This window comes from Triticum dicoccoides, chromosome 4A (genome assembly GCF_002162155.2).
Source record: "Triticum dicoccoides isolate Atlit2015 ecotype Zavitan chromosome 4A, WEW_v2.0, whole genome shotgun sequence".
In the NCBI taxonomy this organism is placed as follows: domain Eukaryota; kingdom Viridiplantae; phylum Streptophyta; class Magnoliopsida; order Poales; family Poaceae; genus Triticum; species Triticum dicoccoides.
Window position 1 is genome coordinate 576,040,253 of NC_041386.1, and position 14,371 is coordinate 576,054,623.

The 14,371-nt window shown below is 41.4% G+C and overlaps 1 protein-coding gene across 1 annotated transcript; it reads left to right on the forward strand.

Moving 5' to 3' along the window:
* The first annotated feature begins 945 nt into the window (after nt 1-945).
* LOC119286876 (vacuolar sorting protein 39-like) lies at nt 946-11,186 on the forward strand. The gene is made up of 13 exons (XM_037566346.1): nt 946-1,463; nt 2,726-2,937; nt 3,471-3,602; nt 3,695-3,838; nt 4,309-4,421; nt 5,747-6,167; nt 6,938-7,267; nt 7,833-8,054; nt 8,198-8,440; nt 8,546-8,974; nt 9,340-9,438; nt 10,353-10,569; nt 10,725-11,186. Exons 1-12 carry the CDS (start codon nt 1,052-1,054, stop codon nt 10,551-10,553), a joined length of 2,958 nt encoding a protein of 985 aa, XP_037422243.1. The 5' UTR covers nt 946-1,051; the 3' UTR covers nt 10,554-10,569; nt 10,725-11,186.
* Nucleotides 11,187-14,371: the final 3,185 nt, after the last annotated feature.

Below are 14,371 nucleotides of genomic sequence, written 5' to 3' on the forward strand. Positions count from 1 at the left end.
TGGGTAACTTTTAGTTTCACACCCTTACCTTAATAGGAGTTTTTACCCGCAGGGTATGTGGATAAATGGGTCCCATTGCCATCCCTAGAGCCCGAGGACACACGTCCATCACGAAAATGCCGCCGCCGCCACACCATCCTTATTTGAACAAGACTGGTTTCCAAATTCATCCCCAACCATAGGACGATCACCTTGTCATAGTAGAATTTGAAGACTCTTTAGTCAGCGCCGACATCGCAGCCGCCGAAGCCAAGACAATAACTCAAAACCTAAGCTACTTAAAGCCTAAAACGACGAGCCGCCGGAGGACGGCGACCGAAGGAAGCGCTCCTAGGGACCGTTTTCTTTCTTCCCCTTGAAGAAAAAAAAGTACGTGTATAGTTGCCCCAAGTATGTACTCCCTCCGTTTCTAAAAAATATAAGTCTTTTTAAAGGTTTCAAATGGACTACAACATACGGATGTATAAACAGCGGCGGAGCTAGCTCCCAGCGACCTGGGGCAGCTGCCCGGGCTGCTCCAACCATTCTTCACTAAATAATACAAAGAAACCTTGATTAACATTACTAATCACTTGGGAAAATGTTGGACAACGCCGCAGTGTAAAGACATATTTTAGAGTGTAGATTCACTCGTTTTACTTCGCATGAAGTCTCTTGTTGAAATCTCTACAAAGACTTATACTTAACCCATCCCAAAATTCTTGTCTTAGATTCGTTTAGATGTAGATGTATCATGATACATCCGTATCTAGACGGAGGGAGTATTTGGGAATGGAGGGATTACTAGTTTTTTTTTTGCGGGAAGGAGGGATTACTAGTTTTTTTTCCAAAAATAAAAAGAGTAAGTCTACTTGTAGAAAATACGACGGATACACGTATACGCTCGTATACTCCCGTCCTCTACCTCGACTCCCTCTGCCAACGGGCCAACGTCCTACTCCGATCTCTCGCCTGTCCGATTCGACCCCCACCTTTTCCTCCTCCCCCACGACGACCGCCGGGGCCGCCTCGCGCCGCGTCGAGGTGAAGGGCCCGCCCGATCGCGCCGGCCATGGTGCACAGCGCGTATGACGCCGTCGAGCTGGTCTCCGGCGTGCCCGGCCGCATCGAGGCCGTCGCCTCCCACGCCGGGAAGCTCCTCGTCGCGGCCTCCGACTGCTCGCTCCGCATCTACTCCGCGCCGCCCCCCGCCGACGGCGGCGAGATCCGGAGGGACGGGCCCTATGCGCTCGAGCGCCAGGAGCAGCGCCTGTGGCGCCGCGCGCCCTCCGCGATGGAGGCCAGCGCCAGCCGCGACCTCCTGCTCTCGCTCTCCGAGTGGGTCGCCCTCCACCGCCTCCCGGGGCTCGAGACCGTCGCCGTCGTCTCCAAGACCAAGGGCGCCAACGTCTTCGCCTGGGACGACCGCCGGGGCCTGCTTGCCGCCGGCCGCCAGAAGCGCCTAACCGTCTTCCGCCTCGACAGTGAGAATTCTGTGGTCTGCTTTGGATATATCCGAGCATATGTTTTTTCATTGCCGTAGCTTGATCATCTGATCGATTGGGGTCTCGGTGGAGCTGAAAATAAATAACCCGTTGTTACTTGTTAGTCTCAATTCGGAGAATCACAACTTTGGGGTGGATTGCGAATTGGTGTTCAGAGTTGGTAACTGCAAAATCATTGGTACTGGAATTTAGATCACAAGCTCAGGTCCCAAAATTTGGGCCCTTGACTGGACATATCAGTAAAGGATATTAGCTTTTGCAAATCTGGAGGATAAGAACTACCACCCAAATACTGAATATTTCTGCGAAGTACATTGTGGTTTTAGCAAAGCAATGTCATTTTATGAAGATCATGAGAATCTAGTAAAGCCTAGAAGTAACTATTGCCGAGTAACCATTAAGAACCATCTATTCTAAACATGAGATTCGTGCAAGTATATAAGGGATGGGAAGATCTCGATCGGATGTGTATCACTTTCGATTGAGAAATAACTACTTCTAAGCCAACTGCGCTATAGACATTTCCAGGAATTTCCATGGTAGGAAATGCACATCTTTTATGGTCTTTAGTTTAGTTAAAGCGGGAAGCCTTCAGTGAAGAGCTTAAAACCTTTGATTGATCTCTTGATATATTACTCAGGGGAATCTCCATTGTAGGAAACACACATCTTTTATGTTCTCTAGTTTTCCATGATAAATACATTATAATATCTGAATTAGGGAAGCTCTAATAAATTGTTTTTAGCAGATTAGTTAGTATGCTATGAAGTTGTATCTCCTTAACCCGAAGGACTGTATTCCTTTCGAACTTTATGTTATAATCTTGAGAAAACAAAATGTATGTTCCATCAATTCTTTTTCTATTTTTTAATGTTTGTAATTTTTCATTGGCAAGGGGAAATTTGCAAATGTGACCGTTTGGAATTCAGAAAAGCTTATGAAGTACCAGTATACCTTTGTTTGTTGAGATTCGCAAAAGGAAAAATTATTATGTGTAAATAAGCTTCATAGTGTTGTAAGAGCAGTGTAGAGAAGACTAACTGTATTTAGCCGCATCTAGTACCTTATGTAAGAATTGAGGCCTGATGTGCCTTAAAATTTTAATTTCGTATGGTGCATGTTTGATAGATTTGTGTAAGCTTGTACTGTAAAATAAAGGAATCTGGAAAGATGGCAAATGTTTAAAATGTTCAAATGATCTTGTTGTGAACAGGCAAAGAAATTTAATTTCTGTTTGTCAGGTGGGCGAGAATTTGTCGAGGTGAAGGAATTTAGTGTCCCTGATATTGTGAAATCAATGGCCTGGTGTGGTGACAACATATGCCTTGGGATCAGGAGGGACTATATGATCATAAATAGCATGACTGGGACATTAACTGAAGTGTTTTCTTCTGGGAGGATTGCTCCTCCTTTAGTTGTGCCTCTTCCTACCGGGGAGCTCCTCCTTGGAAAGGTATAGTACTTCTTTTCGCGATCTTACTAGTTTCTAATTGATTTTCCATCTCATGATATTGTTTGGCAGATCGATGATAGCATTTTGTGGTGTTTTTTGGTTCCAAATGACTAGATGACAACGTGACATGCTTTACAAGAAGAATGTGGCAGCTTTTCTAAACACCGGAATTTATTCTGTTGTCTTCGCATTGATTCCTAATCAATAGCTAAGCTGAATGCCTTCTTTCAGTTGAATTGCATCACAATTTGAGGATAAGGGAATCTTGTCTTGTGAAATATTGAAGATGTTGTACCACAATTGATGTGAAAACCTTTAGCTTAGATGCATTATAATAACACTTGGGGTACCAGTTAGAATACTTTCAAACTTTGCCATTTAGCTATCAGAAGGGACCGGCTTGATTCAGATTCTCAAGCACGCTGATGTGCCATGAAAGTTTTCTGTAGAACAGATGTGAGGTCGAGGTCAGCGAGATTCAAACACGTATGAAGTGTCTCATTTATCTTTTTTGCTTTGTTCACTTATTCCAGGACAACATCGGTGTATTTGTTGATCAAAACGGGAAACTTATTCAAGACGGTCGGATAATTTGGTCGGACACTCCTGCCTCTGTTGTTATACATAAGCCGTATGCTGTGGCACGTCTGCCACGACATGTTGAGGTAAGTTGTTTTGTTTTGTGTATTGGGTTGTAAAGAGAATATCAAAGTCGTAAGTTTCATTAGCGCACCTAACCTACTGAGTATTGTTTCAGATACGGTCTCTTAGAGCTCCCAGCGCATTGGTTCAGACAGTTGTCCTCCGTGATGTTCAAAAGCTTGTTCAAACTGACAACTATATACTTGCTTCGCTGTCCAACTCAGTCTATGGTTTGCTGCCTGTTCCTATTGGTGCCCAGGTATGGTGCGTTTACTTTATGAATGTTGATCAGCGCACCGATGCCAATATTTACATATTTTTCGTTTTAGCTATCACTAGTCATGGCACTGCTGTTTCATGCTAGGTTCCGCCTCCAGTATAGGTTGAATATGGTCTGAGAAACCTCGATAATTTAATGGTCATTGCATAATTGTAAATACGCAGCAGAAAAAAGCAAAATTAAATAATTTGACCTAATATTCTCTCTTTAGAAAAATGATCAACCGAATTGTGTATTGTGCTGTAGGCAAGGATCTTTGTTTCATATACTTTTTATGTCACCAGTTCCATTGCAAATTCTTCCCAATAGTTAATGCCTTTTGCTTTTTTACTGGAGTGTTAATTTGATGAAACTCGCAAGTTAACAAGAAATGATCTGTCTTGATAACTTTGGAAGTTGTTTGTAAGAATTTATTCTTAGTTCTTGTACGTATATCTTTTGGTATACAGATAGTGCAATTGACCGCCTCTGGAGAATTTGAGGACGCGCTGGCATTGTGCAAGTTACTTCCACCTGAGGATTCAAACCTACGAGCTGCAAAAGAAAGCTCAATACACATGAGGTATGTCCAGATTGCCTGATCAGATGGCCATGATAGTATTCATTTTGCTCTGTCCATAGTCAGTTGATAGTATGCTTATGTCATTGCATGACATGATTGGGTAGATGCTGTTCCACTTTAGTCAAGCTATTTCAAGCACTGGAGCACAACTCTCTGTTTTTGTGTTGAATCTGTCATCAGGAAATCAAATTCAAGGAAAAGAAAACCATTATATGTCACCAGAACTCTGGGTTATTTCCACGCCCTCTTCATTTTCAGATTCCGTTCTCATTATGCCATCGCCATAATAGCTAGCACGCATTGAGCTTGCCCATCAACATGCCCTCCTTTTTTTCTCAAATTCCCAGAATGCCCTCATGGGCCTGTTTTTATATCCCTGCTCCCCCCTGCCCTCTCTTTTTCTCCACTTCCCATGCCCTTCTCTCCATGATACTGTTCAGTTCAGATTTGAATTTTGTACTACTCACATCATGATTTGTCTTTTTTTATGAAGTTATTATTTGGATCTGAAATTCTGTCGCATGGTAGATGTGTATTATCTCTAAGCCATATACATTCGTTCAGAATTTTTCATGGCCTTTGGACATGTTTTCTGATGACTTAATGCACTAGTACACCTCAAGGGTGCTAGTGCATTCTACATGCTCCCAAGGAATGGGGGCATATTAGTGGCGCCGAGAGTTATTCAGTGCCAGATACAGTTGTTTCACATACAGTTGTTCCCATACAATCCATATACTATCCTAACTATGTTATTATCACTAAGACTTGTATGTGGCAATTCATATACAGTCTGCAAACAACATATAAATTATGGATGGAAAAGGTTGTTGGCATTTGGTAATTTGTCATTTCAATAAAATGTTATGCCAAGACTTGATGTACTCGTGTACACCAGGATTACTAAACTTGCTTATTATTTTGCTTTTGATGACTAGTAAGCTGCACTTGGCAATGCACAACATGCTGAACATTTGGACTTTCACTTGCTTTGAAACAGGTTGTAGTTAAAATTTAGTTTACAGCAAATGTAAGGTTTCTTACCTCAAAAGGATCATCTGAAAGCTTTCTAGAAAAATAAACTCTCAAATTTTACCACTGATGGGTGATGGTTAATGGCTATGGATGTTCACATGTACCCCTTTTTGAAGGCTGTAATCAATCAAATATACAATGGTAGATTTGTATTAGATGCTGTTTTAGTTTACAATGTGAACAGTCTCGTTTCATTTCTTCCAAGTAATTTTCATGTTTTCTTATAATAACACAATTTGGCCCCTTGCGTATAACTAACCAACGTCTTTCCTTTTTATTTCATGAATCAGATATGGGCACTTCTTATTTGATAATGGGAGCTATGAGGAAGCAATGGAACAGTTTTCGGATGCACATGTGGATATTACCTATGTGTTATCTCTATACCCATACCTTGTTCTACCTCAAACACACATTATAGGTGAACATGACAAGCTTCAAGACCTTCAAGAATTAGCAAGAGAATCTTCTGATGCGACAGATGAAATGGAAGCATACTCTTTGCAACTTCATGATTCTGATGATAAATCTCCATTGGAGAACAAGAAAATGAGTCATAATGCTCTAATAGCCCTTGTGAAGTACTTGCAGAAGAAAAGAAATGGTATAATTGATAGAGCGACATCTGAAGTAACTGAGGAGGTCGTCTCTGGAGCTGTGCACCATAGCTTAAACTTATCTGAGCCATATAAGGCAAAGAAGCCAAATAAGGTAACTACTGTTTCAAATGTCTGGCTTTCTTGTTGAGAACATTGTAATTAGTTGTGATGTGGAATTATTGCGTGAAGCAGGAACTACTATAGTGTAAGTAAATCAGGCACTAATTTGACCGAAATATTGCAAAGTCAAACAAATTGGTGCAATCTGGTGTTACTCCGAGTCTTTGAAAAGGCTGCATATCATACCTGTTATTATGAATCCTAGTTTGATTTGAGGATATCTACTCCTTTTCTTGATACTGCCGCTTCCTTTCCTAGAGATTAAACATTCTAGGATCCGTGGACAGTAAAATGATTTTTTTTTGTAAGGTAGGCTGAGAGCTTCATTCATTTTGCATCTGGCGGTTGATTTATCAATTTTTGTGTATCTCCAAGGTCAGTAGAAAAAATCCGGAAGAAAGAAGACACATGTTTATGCTTCTGTTTTTCCTGGAATTTGTTAAACGAAACCCAAATATGTAGACTAAAGTGTCTGAGATTTCATAAGAATTCGAACTTCCTGTCTATGTTCATGATACTCTCATCCCTGTAAACATGAGGTAAATGCAATTCCCTGGAGTGAGAGGAACCTTCTGGCATAAAAAATAAAAAATAAATTGGTTTTAATTTCTTGTCAGGACACCGTCCTATCCAAAGTTCTTGCCCTTTATGTTTGCGAGTGTGCATGGTGTCTATTGTACATAATGTAAAGTTGAGAATTTGTTTGTTAATATCTATAAAGAAAAGGTGATTCATTGTGATTCTACATCTTTTTATTGTCAGAAACGGCCCCAAACACATAGAAGCTCCGTTGCAAGAGAAATGGCGAATGTGCTGGACACATCTCTTCTTCAAGCTCTTGTTCTTACAAGACAGTCACCAGGAGCTATAGAGTTATTGAAAGGACTCAATTATTGTGATTTGAAGATATGTGAGGAGTTTCTGAAGGAAAAGAGCGATTATATGGTATTACTTGAGCTCTACAGAAGCAATGACATGCACCGTGAAGCTCTCCAGTTACTCAATCGGTTGGTTGAAGAATCGAAGTCTGCGATGGCTAATGCTGATTTTAGTAAAAAGTTTAACCCACAAATGATCATTGAGTATCTCAGGGTATTGTTTTTTCTCCTCTGTCATCATATGACAGATACTGTTATTCACTTTGTCACCTGTACATTTACACAAAACAATGAAAACCAACCAGTTGCTGTTGGTTTCATGGTGTTTTATTTGTCCTAAAATCAACTCTGTAAAAGTTTGACAAGAACATGTCTTAATGCACACTTATTTAATAAATGTGGAAGCATCATCAGAATATTAAATCTCAAGGTGTGTTTCATGGTTTTCAGGATTGCATTTCTGTGCATATATATCTGTGTATTTAAATATTATTGCATCATGACTTCTGGATTATCAGTCCTAGTGTATATATGCTTGCTCATTTGACGTGGCGGTGGGATCATATTGAATGTGTTTCTTGCTGGTATCAGTTGGCTTCCTGGAATCGCTGGTTGACATTAGAGAAACTTGTTGCAGCCATAATATTTTCAGCTGTATTGTTTGGTGTGTGTTTCAGGTTATTATTTGGACTTTGTCCTTCATATTATGGACTTAGTCCGCTTGTCACATTCTTCTGGTTTTCTACAGCTGATCTGAGATGCTGTGCTCTTTTGTGCAGCCCCTTTGTAGATCTGACCCAATGCTGGTTTTGGAGTCTTCTTTGTATGTTCTTGAACGCAACCCGTCAGACACTATTGAACTCTTTTTGTCTGAAAATGTTCCAGCAGATTTGGTAAATTCATATCTGAAACAGCATGCTCCAAATTTGCAGTCAACTTACTTAGAGCTAATGCTTTCAATGAGTGAAACCGGGATCAATCCTAATCTACAAAATGAGCTGGTACGTATCTTTGTCTTGTCACGTTGTTAGTATGTGAAAATTTGTTCTATGTTGTTTAGACGATCTTAGTTCCATAAGCTGTTCTTACGAAGTTTGCGATAAGTGGATTTCTTCTACTGATAATCAAACTTTCTGGCCTGAAGGTGCAACTTTACCTTTCTGAAGTTCTTGACTGGTACAAGATTCTGAAGGATGAAGGAAATTGGACTGATAAAACATATTCCCCAACGCGGAACAAGTTGATATCTACATTAGAGAGTAATTCAGGTTACAATACGGACACACTTCTTAAACGCCTTCCGCAGGATGCTCTTTTCGAAGAGCGTGCTATCATGTACGGGAAAATGAATCAACACCTCCGTGCATTATCTCTCTTTGTTCATAAGGTACTCACTGCTCTTTGATGTGTTTCTGATATCAGCTGATATAATTTTTTAATGGATAGGGGGGCGAGTTTGAACTTTCAAAATAACTTGTGCACTATGTTGCAGCTCCATATGCCAGAGCGTGCAGTTGCATACTGTGACCGTGTTTATGAGGAAGGAGCGCAGCAGCCTTCCAAGTCCAATATTTATTTTAATCTTCTGCAAATTTATCTAAACCCGAAAAAAGCTGAAAAAGAGATCGAGCAGAAAATTATTCCAATGGCATCACAGTACCCTGGAATTCAGAGGGTCAACTCTACTAATAAGCTCAGAGGAGGGCGTATGGGTAGAAAGGTTGTTGAGATTGAAGGGGCTGAAGACACACGCTTTAGCCCTAGTGGACCAGATAGTGGCCGAAGTGATGGTGATGGAGATGATGTTAGCGACGGAGGCCCTATAATGTTGAATGAAGCACTTGAATTGTTAAGCCAACGGTGGGACAGAATAAATGGTGCTCAGGCTCTTCGGTTGTTACCAAGAGACACAAAACTGCAGGTGAATATTTTATGTGTTCGAAAGATATCATATTTCATCTGCCCTAGGTTTACAGAAGTCCACATCGACCATCCTATTGAGGCATTGTGTTTAAAAAGCAACAGAAAAGTATGAGCGTTCATGTTAATGTAGTATTCTCTTTTTGTTTGCTTACATGACATATCTCTGTTAGCTGGTGCGATTTATTTTTGTTTAGGCTGTTACAAGATACGCAAATTTGCCCCCCTTAAAAGACAACAATTATGCAGCTTGTGAGATTATTATTTTCTAAAATTCGTTGCTTCAGCTGTTTAGTTTCATCTTTGAGTATGTCCAGTTGCTAAAGCTTCTGAAAAGCCTAATAAGTCTGGTGTGAATGCTTTCAGGATCTGGTGTCATTTCTCGAACCACTATTGCGGAACTCTAGTGAACATCGGCGCAATTATATGGTTATCAAAAACTTGATTCTCCGGGCAAACTTTCAGGTTAGCTTGATGCCATGTTCTCTTGTAGCTGTGTTCCTGGGGTTGTCCTTGGAGAATGCCAGTATGTTTCTTATTATAACTGGTAGTGTTTCTCTTCACTGGGAAAGAGTAAGGGAACCCTCTAATGTACTATTATTTTGTGTATATAAAAACTGTTACATATGTACGTCAAACACGGGTAAACCACTAGTGACTGTTGAGCAAAGAAGAAAGATATGACAGTTACAATCTAAGAAGCCAGTCCTGACTCCTAAAGGGGCCGACGATGGATAGGCTTCACTCGGTGATGAATAAATTCAGTTTCCCTTTAAAAGGCACCTTCTAACGAAAGACAGGTGGGTCTTGATTTTGGAAAACGAAACCGTTTTGTCTCTTTCTAAATGTGCTACATTACCGCTATGGCTTTCTCCAGGAAACAGGGCTCTCTTAAAGCCACCTTTAGCATGCTGCAGCATCAAAGGGAAAGTGCGTAAGGGATCCCAGCATTGCTTAGCAAACATTGAAAAGATGAACAATGATCTTCCAGTATTCCTTGGGAGCACAGAACCTTTGGACCCAAATCAAAATGCATCCCATGAAAATAAGGCAGGCAAAAACTTTGAACTTAGGAGTAGTCTTACTCTTTTATAACCAGTGGAATTGCGGCTGAACCACACTTGGGCAAACAAGAACTTGATAGTATTTAACTAGTGGTCTTGGGCCTTTAGCATCTCCTGGTCTTAAACAATTTAATGATGTATGTAATCATCTTGCATACTGCCATAGTGCTGATAAATATGCTGTCTCATCATGCATGCCATAGTCATATTACATGCCTAGCTAATAGTTAGGCTGTGAGTTTTTTTCTATCAAATAGATTTGCTGTATAGTGGAATTTATGAACTTCTGTTCTATTTTTTAAATCTGTATATCAGGTAAAGGAGGACCTGTACAAACGACGCCAAGCTGTTGTGAAGATTGATGGAGATAGCATGTGTTCTCTTTGTCATAAGCGCATTGCAAACAGTGCTTTTGCAATTTATCCAAATGGACAGATATTGGTGCATTTTGTGTGCTTTAGAGAATCGCAACAGATCAAGGCTGTTAGAGGCGCAAACTCTGTGAAACGTAGATGATGTGAACATACTCCAGGTATAGATTTGAACTCCATATTCATATATTGCTGTGAAGCCTTAGGTATTATGGTGGACTACATACAGCCGTTTGTTCAGCCTATTATGGCGGACTAGAATAAAGCAAGAGTGTGTGCTAACTAGATTTCACTTTTCGTATATGTATTTTGACAGGCCAGATGTCAAGTTTGAACATCGGGGGAGAATTGGCCAATAACTGCAATTTTTCTGGATCATGCTTGGAAAAAGTTGTGTTGAAGCCCTGATCCAACCCGAGCCATCAACCCATGGCTTTGCCTGTAAGCATTGCTTCATGGGTGAATCTCTTGCCCCCGCTTTGTCGCATCAAGTTTTCATCGATGCCGTCTTGTGGAAATCCTTTTTGTTGATCTTTACTGGATCCTAGTGGATTGCTTTGGAAAGTTTTTAGCGGACTCTCTTCAGAGCCTTGTATTTAGCGCATGTCCACGCTCGCTTGTTCGTTTTAAGTCCAGAAAGCTTACAGAGTTGAGTGGATGTGTTAACTTATAGTGTTCCTGTCTGTTCAAGCCTGTTGTAAATGTGGAGGCGGTGATATCTTGTTGTTTGTTGTACCAATCATAAGAGTAAATATTGAGATTCGTATTTTCCCAAATATCGAGCAGACTTTGTATATCTACTACATCACTTTTTGTGTAAAGTACGGGAGAGCTACGCATTTGCGAGGAAGGGTGTGTTTGGTTTGTGCCCAAGTTTGCCCTACCAGAAATTTGGTGGTTGAGGTTTAGCTTGGCAAACATTGGCTAGGAAAATGACTTGAGTTGCCAATGAACCATTTGCATGCCAAGCAATTGCAAACATGGACCAACCAATATTTTTGACCATGACAAAAGGAAAAAGGTATCACCAGCCCACCAGGGTTCCTTGTTGCTCGGATTTATTGTGGATTTATTTCAGGAATTTCGGTCATGCGTCTTTAGTGGGAGGAGACGTTCCTGTCGACTACGAGGCGCCTACGGTGACTTCGTAAAATCTTAAAATGATATACCGACTCAGTCTGACTCAGTCTCTCGGAGGTGCTCATAAGGATAGGGTGTGCGTGTGTGCATTCATAGGGGTGAGGGTATGCATGTATATATGAGCGCTTGCATTTGTATTGTGTTCAGAAAGAAAAAGAAAGAAGGTAGGATAGACTTTGGTGACAATCCTAATAGGATCGGTGTCAGAAAGATGCGCCGACTTGTTAATTATCTTTGTTCTAGAATACGGGAGGGGGCACCTTATATGTCAAACCAAATTTTATTTTATTTTTTTGCTTCTATTTCAAACCATTGCTGTGATGGTTTAAGGCAACAAAAGGCTGAACCCATTGCTGTGAGCCTCTGATCTAAGGCAGAATGGTCTGATGTCTCATGTCTGAACCCATTGCTGTGATCACAATTCACAAAGGGCTGTAGCCTGACGAGGTGAAAGCACCCTTGACCCTACTGTAAAAAAAGAAAGCACCCTTGACCGATAGATGATGATTTCAGCAAATCAAATCACGTTAGCATTCTGTCGCATCCTCTTATCAAGAAGCAAAAGCTGAAGGTTGGAACTTGGAAGTGAACCCAAATCACGGCGCAACAGAAGGGAGGGCTGCACAGTCGCCACACGCGAATACACCAAGTTTATCATCCATTAATAGAAGGAGTTAGAACGAGTAAAAGTAGGGGTACAACACAAGACAAGGAGGCGTGAACATGGCACCAGAGCAGAGAGTCAAGGGATGCTCGGCCCGAACAAGCTAAACCCACAAAGGCACAAAGCACCGAAGAAGAGATGGAGACCGAACCAACAAGACAGGGAACACCGCGAGCGACAAGATAATGCCTTCAAGAAGGAAAACTGCAACAAAAATCAGAACTTGTAGCATTCAGGAAAATTTGCACTTACATTACCCATAATAGTCACAAAATACATGTTTGATTACCTATATATGCTTCATAAGAGAAATCAGTACACATGTTCTTTCGTGATGTGCTTGAGGTTTGTGATTTGAGAGATCTTGGTTTTGCAGGCTTGCCATACACTTATGATAATCGTTGTGCTGGCCGGGCAAATGTAAAAGCCCGCCTTGATCGGGCTATTGCAAATAACTCCTGGCGGGATCTATTCTCGGAGGCCAAGGTGGAGCACCTGGTTGCACCAAGTTCGGATCACCTGGCGATCCTGCTCCGATGCGTCATGGAGGAGGCTTCACCACCGGCCAGCAGAAGATGTCGGAAATATGAGGTGATGTGGGGGCGTGACCCGGCTCCCTCAGAGGTAATTATGAACAGTTGGGCTGACTTGGGCTCAATGCTAAATTTGGGAGATATTGCCCCCAGACTAGGTAACTTGATGAAAACACTTCAGGATTGAAGCCGTAATTTTTTGGATAATGTTATAAAGGAAATTAACAAGTCTTGCTCTCGCTTGGAGGAGCTTATGTCTATGAATGCAGATCGCAAGGAAACTAGAGAAGCTAATGACATGATGAATGAACTCCTGTATAAAGAGGAGATGCTCTGGATGCAAAGATACCGAGTCGCGTGGTTGCGGGAGGGCGACCACAACACATAATTCTTTCATTGGAAAGCGGTTTGGTGGGCACGAAAAAAATCATATCAAGTCACTTGTTGATGATGTAGGAGTGGTGCACAAGGACCATGAGTCTATGGCTGCTATGGCAACGTCTTATTTTTCCAATCTGTTTTCTGCCGACGACTTGCTATATGTGGACCCAATGATTAACTTAATTAACTCCCGTGTTACTGAAGGCATGAATGATGGTCTGTGTGCAGATTTTACGGTCAAGGAGATTGCGGATGCTCTATTCCAAATTGGCTCTCTCAAAGCTCCGGGGCTGGATGGATTCCTTGCCAGATTTTTTCGAGAAATTGGTCCGTCATGAGAGAGCAAGTTATTGCAGGAGTGAAGGAATTTTTTCGGACAGGGGTCATGCCTGATGGAGTGAATGACACTTCCATTGTCCTCATCCCAAAGGTAGATAACTCTGAGCGGCTCACTGAGTTTTGGCCTATCAGTTTGTGCAATGTCATCTATAAGGTGGTGTCTAAATAATTGCAGGGTGCCTTTGTTCTTGGGCGGATGATTACTAATAACGTGTTGCTTGCTTTTGAGTGCATTCATTATATTCAGTAGGAAAAAGACCAGAACAAAAGTTTCTGTGCATATAAATTGAATCTGTTAAAAGCTTATGACAGGGTTGATTGGATCTTCTTGGAGCGGACGATGCAAAAGATGAGCATTGCTCGCCGTTGGGTGAACTAGATTTATGACATGTGTCACCTCGGTGAGATATAGTGTTAAATTTAATGGGACCCTCTTGGATTCTTTCGCACCGACGCGTGGGCTTTGGCAAGGTGACCCTCTCTCTCCGTTTCTGTTTCTATTTGTTGCTGATGGTCTCTCGGCTTTGTTGAAGGATGGAGAAGATAGGGCGACTACACACCCCTGAAAGTCTACCGTAGAGGATCGGGTGCTTCTCATTTGCTATTTTTGCAGATGACACCATGCTATTCTTTAAAGCAGAAGAGGAACAAGCTAAGAAAGTACATGAGGTCTTGCTCACGTATGAGAGAGCTACGGGCTAATGCATTAATCCAGCCAAGTGTAGTGTACTGTTTGGAAATGCTTGTATTGCGGGCATCCAGGAAAATGTGCGCACAATATTGCATGTTGATCTAGTTACTTTTGAGGGAAAATATCTGGTTCTCCCTCCACCAAATGGGCGTATGAAACAGGGGTAAATTTTGGAACTTGCAATCAAGACTTCTGAAGAGGATTATAGCTTGGGG

Excerpts from the sequence above, each read along its gene's own strand:
- LOC119286876 (XM_037566346.1), top strand. The coding sequence starts at position 1,052 with ATGGTGCACAGCGCGTATGACGCCGTCGAGCTGGTCTCCGGCGTGCCC. Across the intron at positions 3,839-4,308 it reads CTGTTCCTATTGGTGCCCAG|ATAGTGCAATTGACCGCCTC; the intron begins GTATGGTGCGTT and ends TTTGGTATACAG. Across the intron at positions 8,975-9,339 it reads CAAGAGACACAAAACTGCAG|GATCTGGTGTCATTTCTCGA; the intron begins GTGAATATTTTA and ends GAATGCTTTCAG.